The sequence below is a fragment of the Topomyia yanbarensis genome, chromosome 2 (assembly GCF_030247195.1).
Source record: "Topomyia yanbarensis strain Yona2022 chromosome 2, ASM3024719v1, whole genome shotgun sequence".
NCBI lineage: Eukaryota > Metazoa > Arthropoda > Insecta > Diptera > Culicidae > Topomyia > Topomyia yanbarensis.
The window spans coordinates 375,389,120-375,404,581 of record NC_080671.1 but is presented as its reverse complement, the minus strand read 5'-3'; the positions used below and the strand labels follow the sequence as shown (position 1 = coordinate 375,404,581).

Below are 15,462 nucleotides of genomic sequence, written 5' to 3'. Positions count from 1 at the left end.
AACTTCCTAATAATGTAATTACAGTTTCTTCAATTTTTAGGTTTTCGTTAATAAAAAATCTTTGCTTTTTGTAATTGTATTTAATAACATTTTTTTGCTTTCTTATTGAAAAATTTAACCAAAAAATATTTACACAGAAGAATTGATTCCCTAGAACTCGCTATCATGTAGCTTGGCTACACCAATGGCGATTTTTGGAACAATATATTTTGAAAGTATTACATTCAAGATCTGATACGCCCTTTTTAAATATCACTCTTGAATAAAAATTCTTTGCTTAATAATGCAAAATGCTTAGTCTCCCATAAAGATGAAACGTAAAAGGTTTCATCAGATTCGAAGATGGTCACCATTTTTGACGTAATTGAATCAAACTTGATGGAATTGCTTCACAGTAGAAAACATCTGTCGCGTTACATAAGCTCAACTGTGTTTCCACAAAAATGAATAAAGCTTTAAGGTTTTCACAATACAATTTCAAAAAGTAGACTCAAAATAGTAAGAAAAAATATAGGTTAGACATTGTATGCATGCTTTTAGTGTGGTCCACAAAACTTTTTCGAATTTTTGATCTGTCACGTTACAAGTTATATGGTTTCCATTACTTCACAATTGAAAATAAGCATTTATCCATATTCATCTCAATGTTTCAAGCAATGTCATCAAATTTAAATTAGTCTACGATGGAAAAATGTGAGGCAAAAAGTTGAAAATATGGATTTTGTGTACATTTTTATCTCCTTACGGTCTTTTAGTCATTTTCAGGTCATGCAAGTAGCATCAACTAACTTTTATAAATGACAGACATGGAATTTTTTTTCTGGACTCACCATTCATATTTCTTAATATTAGAGGTTATATACATACGGAAAACAAACAGTTTGATGCAAAATTTGACAAAAAAAAATTCGCCTGTGGTTGCCATTTTCGGAGCCTTGACCATATGCAAGTTGACGAGAAACTTTTTCTAGAAAAAAGTGTCTCGGTCAGTGGTGAAAATTTTCATTTTCAAATGTCAACTTTCAGTTGGTCGGTGCTAAGTCAGACCGGACTAAGTGACAAAATAATAATTTCGAGAAAAACGAGTGCCATAATTCTTGGTTATTGTTACATATTTCAAATCTGGCAAAAGTGGAATGTAGCTGACGAAATTCTTTATCCAGTGCAATCATTATCGCATTTTTTTATGTTTTGCTACTTAGTCCGGTCTGACTTAACACCGACCAGTTCATTCAAACCTAACCATGATTCAAATTCAAAGCTTCTCTTAATCATTCTCTTTCAAGTTGGCGGAATTTTCATAATTAAACCGTACGTCTGTAAGTTCTACAAGATGACGACACGAAAGAACTCATGATGAATGAAGTTCATGTTTGACAATTCTCGGTGGTTTGTTTACTATGTTAGTTGCGTGACTGCGAGTGCAACGGGTGCTCATCTGTTACATTCGAACTCACGTAACTTCTATGTAAACAAACCACCGATAACACAGCGTTACAAAGCAAAAAAAAGTACTTTTAAAGTGGTCTGTTAAAGGTTGTAGATTTAGTCAAATACAACACAAAACCATGTTTTATCAATTTAATGTACCCTCAAAATCTTGATTTATAGCAAAAAAAACCATTTTCAGGATTTTCAGCACGAACAAATTTTCTATGCTGTTATTTTTCAACAGATTTTAAATTTTCTAAGTGTTTTGGAAAGAAGAAATAACCTTTCCAACGGTATGCTATGTTATGCTCTTTTGTGAAAAGTACTATGCGGTTTTGGGACAACAATATGAAAGTACCCATTATTTTGCGATTTTTTCATTAAAAATATGAAAATTGCTCTACATTTTTATTAGAAAGCGTCTTTCTTTAAATATAATTTTAGGGAGCACATTTAATTTCACATCCAACGACCTATTTATGATCAAAATTGATTGAAAAACGGCAGAGTTATATTTTTTTTTTCAAAATTAGAAATTTACTCGCATAAACTTTTGAGTCTCATATAAAATTTTCAAAAAATTGATTTTTTTGCTCGATTACGTATTCATTCAAAAGTATGTGTGTGAACTTTGTTAATGAAATTGGAAAAACAACGGAAGATATAACTATAGCATCTTATAGTGTGAGACAATACCTTGCTAACCCCTTAAGAGTTCATGCGAGCAAGTTTCTAATTTGAAAAAAAAATCAATAACTCTGCCATTTATCAAACGCCATTTTTTCGTTGGATGCGAAATTGAATGCTCTTTCTAAAATATTATTAAAACAAAGTCGCTTCATTAGACGAATGTTGGAGTAATTTTCATAATTTGCATGGAAAAATTTCAAAATATTATTGACCGGAAACTGCAAAGAATCTTTGACAAAGAAACACAACATAGCATAACGTTGGAAAGGTAATTTCTTGTTCTTTCCAAAACATACAAAAACTTCAAAATCGGTTAAAAAATGACCGAGCAGAAATTTTTTTTATGCCGAATGTCCCGTAAAATATTTTTTTTGCCATAAATCAAAATTTTGAGGGTATTCAACATGTTTCAAACATTGTCTTGTGTTGCATTTGGTGAGATCTACAACCTAAACTAGGTCACTTGAAAAGTATAAAATCACTGTAGCACCGTGTAATCATCGCCTTCTCACACGCTCTGTGACTCTCGGGCCGTTTGGTCGCTCTCCAGTCCGTGCAGTGCAACGTTAAAAAAAATTATGCTAATCCGTTGCCAAGGTTATCTTGCGCATTCTCCTTCTCGTCGAGGTTTCAGTATTTTCCCTTCGATTGTGTTTCTGCTAGTTAACCGTTATCCTGCCAGTGAAGCAGTGTTTTTTTCTAGTAAGCCGTCACGATACCATTATATACGCAAGTTAAGGAGGGGGATTAAAGGTTTCAGCGTGAAAAAAACCTTTATTTGCGATTTTTTAGAACTTCGCGTGAAGAAAATTAATCAAAACTTCTGTACATAATAATGTATCATTTCAATAACATGCTGTAATTTTTCTATGCCAAAATATCGACAAACGACTCGTTGACGAAGCTTTTTGTACAACGTCTCTGAAAAAAAACATGATTAACATTACCCGATTTCTTTCAAACTTTGCATACACATTCTATGTTAAGAATATCTAACCCCTACGATAAGTTTTGGGATAATTTTTCATTTAGGGGGGTGTTTATTCATAAAAACGCGGATTTTTTTTGTGAAAAATAGTGATTTTTATTTAAAATGAGTAAAAAAAACTCCTTAATTGAAAATTTATCTCAAAAACTCAACGTATGGGTTAGGTATTTTTTACATAAAATGTGTATGCAAAGTTTGAAAGAAATCGGTTAAGTAGTTTTGGAATGGCAGGTTACACTGCAAATCACGTTTTTCCAAAGACGTTGTACAAAAAGCTTCGTCACCGAGATGTTTGTCGATATTTTTGCATATAAAAATTACAGCATAATATTGAAATCATATACTGAAATGTAAAAAAGTTTTGATCAATTCGCATTACGCAAAGTTCTAAAAAAATTCTTCAAAAAAGTTTTTTTTTCACGCCGAAACCCTTACCCTCTCCTTAAGGCTAATAGCAGCGGGCCGTGATTCTAAATGTGATATTCATTGTACGGTTCAGATACGTGCGGGCGTAGAGATTTTGCGATTACGTGTATCATCGCGAAGGGCTCGAGCATTTGTATGCTAAAGTGTTTAATCGCGTGTGCGTTTGTATGTTGCGTGTGCTAACGTGTATGTAACTTCGCGTGTATAAATTCGATTTTATAACCGTGTGACTTTTGCATATTGGCCTGTGTTCTTGGATGATCGAGCGCGAACCGTGAATCTGATACTTAATTTTCGGTGTACGGTTTAGATGCTAGAAGAAAGTAAAATCTTCCATGTCACTGAAATTCTCGGTCATGGTGTTGTCCAGTGGATATAAGAGCTTTCTGTTTTATTTGGTTTAATTGAAGTCATGGACTTAGTTTGCTGATACCAAAGATAGATACTTCCGGAAGTGACCGATTCATGATCGTGCGAGCGCGGGAGCTGTCAGGTTCGCACTTGAGGTTGCGGTTGAAATTTTATAAGCGCTGAAACCTTCACCTGATCACCGGGATGTTATCATGTTTGGGAGATCGCGCGTGTAGGTTCCGTGGATGGTTGCAAAGGGCTCAAGCATATATACGTTAACGAGTTTGTCACGTGATTCTTCCTCAGAACTAAATAAGAAAATGAAGAAGTAATAATGGAATATTTGTTTAATGACATAATAATTTTTTAATGGGAGTCTTGATTAATTTAATATTTAGTTGCTAAATTAGACAATATCTTGTCACAAACTGAGTTTTATTGGATTCTGAGATAATTCAGTCTTTCATTGTTTTAGTTTTCGATAAAAATACACAAAAAATATCATTTTGGGCAAGGAAAAGATTTTTTTAAATAACTTTTTTTATTCTTGAAAGTGCCCAACTTGATTTTTTGCTAGTAGATGGGGAACATAATTATATGGTATACCTATCTTGGAACAAAATTTCATCCAAATAAAAAATCGTTTTAGTAAATCGACTTTAAATTTTTAAAATCGATTTTTTTCAGTGTAGGAGTCGATGAAGAATTTTTTCAATACTTTTATTCAAAAATTTGACTAATTTTGTGAAAATCACTCCTATAACATTTTGTTCTAGGGTTTGTCATTTTTAGACTATAGCCATTTGGAAATTTTTTGACCTTTTTCAAAAGACAGTCTAGATCATTTTTGAAATAACAAAATATGCGGCGGTTTTTTGTGACAAAGTCTTCATGTATAGAAAGTTTCATTAAAATTTAAGAGGGTGCTGCCAACTCTTAATATTATTTAGCGCGAAATTCGTCGTACAATAAAATTGAATAAAGAAAGACCCCAAAGCACATTTTAGACTAAAAACTACAAGGGGCAGCCCAATGGGGCTGCACGAGCTGTAGACGTAGGACTATACTACTTAAGGTTGGACAGAGAATGCGCAAAATTTGCAAACGAAAAAAGCAGTTTTTTCCACACCGTACGTCAGATCTTCATAAAAATCAATCAGCGTATGTAGAATGTTGTGAATTTTTATGAAGATCTGACATACGGTGTGGAAAAAACTGCTTTTTTCGTTTGCGAATTTTACCCTTTCTCTGTCCAACCTTAATGTAAAATATTTATTTTCTTATTACATTGATAGTAATAATAAATCAAACATATTTCTTACTTATGGTTTAATCACAACCAATCAACATCGAATATTACATATTGAACCAAACCTTCTTGGTTATCAGGTCATTTCATTTGTAGTAGGTGATCGAATCCGATTAAACTTATTTAAGAAGATCTCAGATATAATCACATTTCATGTATAGGCCAAGCATTCTAGTTATATTTTGCCATTATTGTAACTTTCCTAGAGTACGCATACAAATATAGAGAAGGTCTTAATCATATATCGAAACTATAAATATACAAGAATAGAAAACAATTTTGTATATGGACAAGATGCGTTTTTGCAACGGTTTTTCAAGTGGCAGTGTATTCATTCATAAATAGGCTTTGTAGTATGTACCTATTATACTACTATAGACTGAGTGGAAATGAATCACGTAATGGGGAAATTAATCTATGAATTGATCGAACGTAAATAATAAACTTTCGTTGTGCAATTTATTAGATCTACCTACCTACGCATTCGCCTCAAACATTAGCACAAAGCAAAATGAATCAACGCTGATGATGATGGATAGAGCGAAAGAGACAACTAATACCACGATACTATGTTAACCGTGTTTGCAAATGTACGCATGTACAAACTATTTTGTGTACGAATAATTATACATAAAAGTGTGCTGGAAACGAGCACAACACAAAAGATAGTATACGGACAAGCTCATTCGCATTCACTGGCTAGCGTACCTCCACAGGCAGTGTAACGGACTTCTAAATCAGCTACACTGGCTGTGGAAACACACAGCGCAGTGATCTGCTTCGCCTGCTGTTCAACAGGCAACTGAGCTGCTCTGGCGAAATCCGTCCTTTTAAATAGTCGATGATGACGTCATTCATAGAAGCGTAGCGCGCTAGGTACACAAATCTGTCGTGCTGGACTAGGGAAGCGCTATCTTCTGTGTGTAATGCGCGATATTTTGACTAGTTTGTTCATTATTTAAATTTTTAATGCCACGATTCAAAAATCTTTGGGTTTATCTATTGGAATCTATTCTTAGAAGTATTTCGGGGCGATATGCGCAAAAAAATTGAAAATTTATCGTGAGATGGCTGAATTATATGCGTTTAAAATTGGACCATTTTTCGTTACATACCGTTTTTGTAGAATTTGCAACGTGCACCCCTATATCGAAAACAAAGACGTAGTCCTACGTCAAAAAACGATTTTTTTTAAATTCTGCAGTGGCTTAACACCACAATGTGTGATTTAATTGTACGCATGGAATACCTGAATTTATTAATCTGTAGTTAAGATCTTCGGTTCGAAAAGGCATGAACTCGTGACCGCGAAAAGTTTTTAAATAGAAGCATTAGGGGAACTGTGGATAAGATGGACAGGTGGGTTAAGATGGACACAGGGTTATTTTAGGCATATTACACATAAAGTTCAATTATATTATATGTGTACCCTCTTACTTTAGATATCCTTAAATTATGAAACAGTAGGCTTTGAATATTGTTAAACACGAAAAATTTAAGCAAACATTGATAATGTGCATCTTCGTGCGGATGTAATGTTTAAGTCCCTGATTTTAAGGTTTATCGAGGAAAAATCAACTTGTTCGCATATTTTCTCTTTTATTTCGATAATGTAATTCTTAAATGACATCAGGTAAGTTGATATACAGTGACACAATCTTATTTTTGTACACCGCTATGCGGAATGCTTATATGCATTTTTCAAGTAAAAAATTAGTTTACGAGACATTTTATTTATGTTGAAATAGTTTACTAGACAGCATAGGGAAGATACAATCACTATCTTTGTACTATAAATGCTCATTTTTTAAAAAATAATCAGAATTCTAAAGACAGTCAAATATACACTCAATCTCATATTCGTACAGTACACATATTTTTTTAAATCAATTGAAATTTCTATAATAAATATTCAATATGGTAGTTTTTGTTTGTATTTACAGTTTTCAAACGTATTGGAATGCTGACCACTAGTTTGTGTGTGTATTCAACTTAAATTTTATCCCATTCTTCTGAATAGTAGTTTCTAAGATCATTCTCATTATAATCCGGATAGGTTCGCACTTATTATCCAAATACTCCCATTTATTATTCTAATCAGTTAAAAAACGGAGTCTGCAGTGGAGAATCCATAACATTTAAACAATTATAAATTTACTCTAAACGTTTTTTGCACGCCTTATGCTTTAGGTTCTTCTCCTGATCGTATTTTCAATATCCACCATTTCTTACTAAAAGTACCGTTTTACGGAAGCTTTGCTTCAAAATTTATTTTAAGATATTCATATTAAAATGCACATTTTGATCCATCATTCCAGAACAAATTTCTAGCATTTCTAGTGGACATAGAATACCCTATACAATAACTCCACTGTCCCTGCGCTTAGCTGCTGTTATAAGGCTTTTGCGTTCAGGTCTAAGTTCGATTTTATCCGCTCGAAACAGCAGCCATTTGAGTCAAAGATGTTTTGGACTCGTAAACAAAGTTTACAATCTTTCCAATATTCCGATAAAATGTTTCAATCAACGACACGACCTGAAAGTTAATGAAAAATCTGGAAGAATAAGTGCCCGAGTCATTTACCGCTAATTATCACTACATTGAGCTACCCCTCGATGTGGACAAAAAATAATGTTTCCAGCAACACTTTTTATATAGCAACCGTGTTTTCTTTACATAAACAGCCTAGATACTTGAAAATTATTTTTCAAAATGTGCGAGAAGGAATCAGTTTTCTTGTTGGAAACATTAAAAGTATATGTAAGCGTTCTTTACCATTAGATACATGTATTTTATTATATTATTTATTACAATTCCTATTCCTAAAGTGAACCCTTTACAAAAATTACAACTTCTATGCGGATTCGTTGTTTGTATGTTGTTTAATAAATAAAAAATAAATTCTTTGGTCTTCTCATTGATGAACGGCTTTTTGCTCAGAAAACAGGCATTGTAATTGTCCGTTCTCCATACATGACGAACCGTACAAGAGCAGACTTATACTTAAATGCTACGGTTCAATTTATTTACCTTATATATAACATTAATTACTCGATTTCCCAAATATTTCTAATTAAAAATCGTTTATCCCTCATCGTAAATTTTTACAGTTCAGGTTTTTCGAAACATCTGCTCTACGTTTCGCCAGCAAAGTTTTTAACGACATGTTAAATAGTTAGACGCAACCTTTGAACAATTTCAAAGATTTCCTGAAGTGATTTAGCTTCATTTTGGTGAGTAACAATTAGTTTCCTTCGTATAATGGCAGTTAGTTTACTTTTTTTAACCATTACGTTAATTTGAGGGAATTTCTTAAACTAGTGTAGAGAAAACTGTGCCAATGAACACTTTTCTGTAGTCATAAAATCTATTTTTCTAAAAAATAAAGAAATAACCGGTCTTGAATTACAAATTAATTGACTTTGCAAAAGTGTACGAACATGAAATTGTGCCATTTGCGCACCAAGTAATGATTTTTTATGTGTAGTGTACGAAAACACCCACACTTTAGATTGCAAATGATAAGAAAATGACAGATGATGATTCTACTACAACATTTACAAAACAAAACCTATATCAAATAGCGCAAACATTTATGAAACAATATTAAACATATGGGTCATCCCGCATAGTTCAAAACCATTTGTCATATAGTCCAAACAATAAACCTACGTTATGGAATATAGTAACCATTAGAGCTGATACTTTTGTATTGTTCCTACAATTTGAACTTTGATTTTATTCAAGGAATGTAACAATAGTTCTACAATATCCCCAATAGTAACGACGAATTGAATGGTTAAATTATAAAAGAACAATATCCAGTGCTGTAACCATATGTCATATTGTACATGTTGATGGTCATGTTAATGGTTCTAATGTTAAACAAACAATATCTGAAATGGTTTCGCTTATTAACAAAACAGTAAATAGACCTTATGTGAAATTGTTGCAATATAGTGTAATGTGTAACCCTTCTCTTGTAAATATTTAGAACATAAATTTATTATTTCTATTGTAACCTTTTGCATAAGTACTCTAAATATTTACAATATCAGATAATAGTTCAATCACAGGTAATACGTAATTCACTCAATTTGCAAAAATAATTTCGCCAAATAATGATAGCAATAGAAATAATAAGCATTATGTTCTAAATACTTACACGATAGGCTGTCATTGTACATTAAAATATATTTCAACAATCCCACATAATGTCTATTTACTGTTTTGTTTACTAGCGAAACCATATCAGATCTTGTTTTTTTAACATTCGAACCATTAACATGGCCATCAACATGTACAATATCACATATCGTACTGGATAATGTTTTACTATAATTTAACCATTCAATTCGTCGTTACTATTGGGGATATGGTAGAACTATTGTTATACGCATTGGATAAAATCTTAGTTTATATTGTAAGAACGTTATAAAAGCAATGGTTACAGCACAGGTTTATTGTTCGGGTCGGAATATGTCAAATGCTTCTTAGCTATGCGGGGTTGCTAAAATAAATGATCGTAATGTTAAGCACATAATTTTTGTTATGGCAAAAGCACAAAAAATTGATGAATTAATTAGGCAAAATAATGGTACAATCTAAGGTACTACTGTACTACTTGATGAAAACTTGTCTATGTTGGACATAAAATTAACAACTCAAATTAATCAAATATAATTGAACAAGTTCACATCCGTCGTTTTTGTATTGTAACATAACCTAACGTCATATTTCCCAAATTGTTATCCGGCTGAAAACAATACCCCAAATGACGGAATCAATTAACGGTGTAGCGTGTTTATTGTCGAATCACAATATGCCAAATTGTGAAATAACTATAGTACAAATAATCCATTTATTGTTCTCGTTTAGTGATCAAAAAAAGTGATCAAAAAAGATGCAAACTTGAAATCGATTTTCACGGATTTGAACCAAATTTGGAGGAATTGTTTATCTAGGGCCAATATATAAAAACCCAAATTTTGGTATCAATTGAACCACCCCTCGGGTCATGAGAGCACCCCCCGTTTTGACAAATTACCAAAACCCTTGATTTTCTTTTGATCATATCTCCTGTTCTATCGACTCTAGAATCAAACCGCTAGATGGCTTTTGAAGAAAAATTTTCAAGGAGTCTTAAAAAAATATTATTTTTGGGCGACAGTGCTGCCATTTTTTCAGATAAAAATTAAAAATTAATTTTTCTCTCCATACATATATTTTAATTTTGAAAATTCTAATGCCATCGTGTTTCGTAGACATTTTTACATAAGAAGCACTTATAATCTCAATATAATTTGAACGCATCCTGAGATAAACCGTTTTGAAGGGAAAAATTCGCATTTTCTCATATAAAAATCCATTTTTATTGGCCGAAATTGAGAAAATCTTCAAACGGTCATAAAAATCGACGCTGTTCTGCTAGAAGCAAACCAAAAACGTAGTTTTTCATCATTTCTCGTCTATTCACGAAAAATCATGTTTGAACTCGGAATACTCAAGTTGGTTTTTTAGTGTTGTGCGCTTGTGATTTTATATGGGAAATTGCGATTTTTTCCCTTCAAAACGGTATATCTCATGATCCGCTCAAATTATATTATATTATTTTTTATGTAAAAATGTCTAAGGAACACGATGGCATTAGAATTTTCAAAATTAAAATATATGTATGGAGAGAAAAATTAATTTTTAATATTTATCTGAAAAAATGGCAGCACTGTCGCCTAAAAATAATAATTTTTTAAGACTCCTTGAAATTTTTTCTTCAAAAGCCATCTAGCGGTTTGATTCTAGAGTCAATAGAACAGGAGATATGATCAAAAGAAAACCAAGGGTTTTGGCAATTTGTCAAAACGGGGGGTGCTCCCATGACCCGAGGGGTGGTTCAATTGACACAAAAATTTTGGTTTTTATATATTGGCCCTAGATGAACAATTCCTCCAAATTTGGTTCAAGTCCGTGAAGTTCGATTACACGTGCCTTGATCACTTCGCGTGGAATTACCCATATACACTAGAGGTATGTACACGAATATGAAATTGTGTCACTGTATGAGTAAATAAATGCAAACGTTTAAAAAATATGCGTACTGGTGGGGCAAACCGGTAGTCTTGATTAATTCAATTGATTCATACTCTATCTGACTCTCTCGCGTATAGAAATGAAAATCTAGTGATCAATCGTAGAGAACCATCCAGCTAACTGCAGTCTCATACACAGTAGTTTGCAGGATGCTCGTTTTTGCGACCGAGACAAAATAGGGAATTCCTAGAACCTGTAAAAGGTAGACGACTTCATGCAGGTCCCGCACGCTGGCTATGTGTAATCGAGGAACTGATATTACCAAGGGAACATTTATTGTATATCGTACCAGATTTGTATAATAAGTGATCCTTGGAAGTGATTGTATAGCTCTCTTTACGACAACAGTAAAACCGATATTAGAAAATACACCATTTGCTTTAACTCTAAATTGGACCTCAAAATGTTTTTTTTCGCTTCGAATTGAATATAAATATTATTAAGAAGAACCGCAATGTATCCAAAAACATCCGTTAGAAACAGTAAATATTTTATGTTGTGATCATCATATCCCCAACATGTCCGTCTTACCTCCACCATATGTCTTTAAAAAAAGATACTTGTTGATTTTTGTAACATAGATTCTTTGAACACTCGAAAACCAGCATATGGAACCACGACATGGAGCATTACATGTTGACATAAACATGTTCTTACCACACTTAGAAAAAATGAAAATTGCATTTGACGTAAACAACATTGCGACGTATTTTGCTGTCTAATAATGGAATTTTACATGTTTTCAGATGTGAAATAAAATATTGTGTCTCTTTTTAAGTAGAACTCGGTGGAATGGAGATGGAGGCCTGTGAACAAACCGCATTTTTACATGTTCTTGAATGTAAATTGAAGTGAATTGTGACGCTCCTTTTATGTGCATCTTCCGAGATGCAAATATTTTTAAGTGTGTATTTGAGTATTTCCTTAACATGTTCGTCTTACCCTCAGTTCCCCTAACGTTTCTCGTGTACCAACCAGCCTTGGTCTCACCCAATTAGAGTTTAAAAATGCTTTCATATCGTGACAACCGATAGCTACGCTCTGCTACCACTAACACTCTGCTGTCCATTGGTCAGCGCGGATTATAGTTCGTGCGGTTGATTTTACCCAACAAACAGCTGTTACCAAGCATTACCGTCCCATCCAGTTCGGTTCGCTGCATCACCATGGGATCCTTTGTCCGCTGGTTCATGCTGTTTGTTGCACACTTCCGGGGCGCTTGCTTCCGTTTACGAACTCTGGAGTGAGACTGGCATTAAATAATTGCTGACGTGTAGCCGTCCATCCTTGCTCATGAGCTGCATCAAGGGTACGCACGGACGCACAGTGAAAGAAAAGCTGCCATACCAGGATGGATGGTTTTGATGGATGATTGTTCGTGGGTTAGCCAAACTTTAAGGGATCTAATTTCCAACAAAAATATAGAATAGTTTTTTAGGTAAAATAAATTGGAAATGTAAATGGGTTATTTTTGTATCTATATTCTGATTTATGTTAATAATTTTTTTTTCGCACAAATGGGCGCTGTATCATGTTCCACTGAGCCGATTTTTAAGAAATTTCATTGTAAATAAGTGAATAATTGGATAGTAATTGGATTTTGGCAAAATTTTACCAGAAAAAATTTCTTGTGTGAACTGTTTCTCCCTACACATTAGATTGTCGCAAATCCCAAATTATTTGTGTATGTGGGCACAATGTCCAAATTTTATAAGTTGGATTTCTGGCGGCCCTGACAGTGTGTCAGTTACTCACAAACTACGGTCTAAACAGAAAAATCCAGAAAATATTTCTTGCACAACAGGTAAAGTTTTTATTTTATTAACAAATTCGTATATACTTCTCTAGGGACTATGGTGTGGAGAGCGCTGCAATAATTACAAACGGATGGGATAATTTTTTCCTGCCGATTATTAAAACGGTGTTCAGACATAAAAAGGTTTTGGGTCTAATTTTTTAGAGGTAATACTAATTTGATTTTATTAATTAGCACAGTTTGTAATACCAGCACCATGAAGCGCAAAAATTTTTTTTCGGGGTCTTTAGAGATACCTAATTCGTCACGTGTAATTAAAAAATCCTTATTTCCTTGGTCGACGATCGAAATAATTATTTCAACTGTGCGTCCTGGTCAGTGGGAACAATATAAACACAATTCATTGATGACTAACCCATCCCGAATGCAGACGAGTGTTCAATATCGACCCCCACAAGGTCGGAGTGGTAACTGAACTGAATTTTATATCACGGTCAATGATGCGGCAGAAAAAAACGAACTTCGAAAATACCGACTATCCGCGGCCTGTCAGCTTTAGCTTTGTGGCTAAATGAGCTGTAGCTTATTCCACTCTGTGCGGTCATCCTCAGCTCGTGGCAGTTCAGTTGGGATACCGGATCAAACATGCTGGATAATTACATTTTCGTCCATCCAATTGAAAGTGAAAGTTTTTCCAACATCCTATGGTAGCGATAAGGGAAATTGCTGATAGACTAACAATTTTATTTTTTCAGAGGAATTTCACCATCGACCGTTGGTTAAATTTGACCAGCAAAATTCCTTTTTGGCGGTAATTCGACCCATCATCGTACTGGGTCAGGTGTTTGGAATTTTCCCTGTTTTGGGATACGGAGCTGCTGAGGCAAGCAAAATTCATTTTAAGGTGTTTTCCTTGCGAATGTTTTACACGTTGTTGCTTCAACTGGGTGCATCAATGATGTCCGGCTTTTCACTGGCAACCTTCTGGACGACTGGAGTAGAATTTTCGAAAATTCGTACGTTGCGATGAGTTGTTTATTGATCAAGTTGTTAATGTTTCGCTTTTCCCACAGTATCCTGGATGTTCTTCACGGTTAATCTGCTGATTACATTGGGATTCACGGGACTGGCCCGGAATTGGTCAAAACTGATGGTCGAATGGGAAAACACAGAGCTGAGTCTTCCTCAGAGACCCAAACTATCGGCCAGTAATAGCAGGTTGCGTCGAAAAGCTAAAATAATTATGTCGACGTTAATGTTCAGTGCACTGTTTGAACATATTCTTGCCAAGCCAGCCGGTCTATATCGAGCCTACAAATGTGGAATAAAAAATCTCGTCGAGGCTCATCTGATGCAGGCCTTTCCGGAACTTTTCTCCTTCATCCCGTACGACATCTATCTTGGCTTTGTGTGTCAGGTTATCACCAGTATTCTGACTTTCTACTGGAACTTCATAGATCTGTTTCTGATCGTGCTGAGCATTGGCTTAAGACAGAATCTGAGGCATGTTAACGACATTATCATCAGCTCGAAGGCCGAGTACAGTTCGAATCAGTTTTGGCACAATCATTGGAAACACTACCAAAGGGCTTGCGATTTGGTGCAGCTGTTCAAAACAAAGATGGCTTTTTTCGTGGCCGTTTCTTTCGCAAACAATTTATTCTTCATCTGCATACAGATGCTGGGTTTATTGAAGTGAGTGTATTGTCGAAATCACACGAAGAAGAATAAAACGAATGGTGTAATCAATTTCAGAGAATATCCCGGCGTTCTCGTGGCAATCTACTATTGGTACTCGTTTGGGCATTTGGTGACGCGTATGGTACTCGTAGCCCTCTACGCTGCTGAGATTCACGATGAATCGAAAAGGCTACTGCCGTTGTTCAGGACTTTACCCACGCAGTATTACAACAAAGATGTAAGTTGGACGGGTAAGCTGTACCATTTTATAAATAGTATACTATCAATAATTGGATCACTTTAAACAACATTCAATTCTTGAAGCAATTTTAATTTTTATAATATCTGGAAGAAATATTTTTGAGCTGTACACGGCTGGTGGATGAATCAATTTGTGTCGTTATCTACTAATAGCATAGGCAAATATTTTTATTTCTGATCGTTAGAAAATATTATACAAAACGAAGAAACGGATTTAAAAACACACGACCGGTGGGTGGGCGTAGCGTAGTTGGTAAATCGATTGCCTTGTATGCAGCGCACCTGGGTTCGAGTCCCGACCCCGCACATAGGGTTAGAAATTTTTCATAAGAGATTTTTCTAACCCGAAGAGGCGAAGGACCTTAAGGTTAAAACCTCTATAATCAAAATAAAAAAAACACCCGACCGAAGCCAGTTCGTGATTGGTTACCGCTAATTTCATGCAGCAAGCCGCAAATCTTGAACAGAAAGATTTGTGATTT

General features: G+C 34.4%; 1 protein-coding gene across 1 annotated transcript in view; it reads left to right on the top strand.

Annotated features, from left to right (window-relative positions):
- Window positions 1-6,818: 6,818 nt before the first annotated feature.
- LOC131680767 (gustatory receptor for sugar taste 64e-like) overlaps window positions 6,819-15,462 on the top strand; it is a 21,278-nt gene continuing 12,634 nt past the window's right edge. The window contains exons 1-4 of the mRNA XM_058961478.1: window positions 6,819-6,828; window positions 13,795-14,055; window positions 14,113-14,734; window positions 14,795-14,957. Of these exons, the coding sequence (XP_058817461.1) occupies window positions 6,819-6,828; window positions 13,795-14,055; window positions 14,113-14,734; window positions 14,795-14,957 (1,056 nt within the window). The remainder of the gene's footprint in view (window positions 6,829-13,794; window positions 14,056-14,112; window positions 14,735-14,794; window positions 14,958-15,462) is intronic.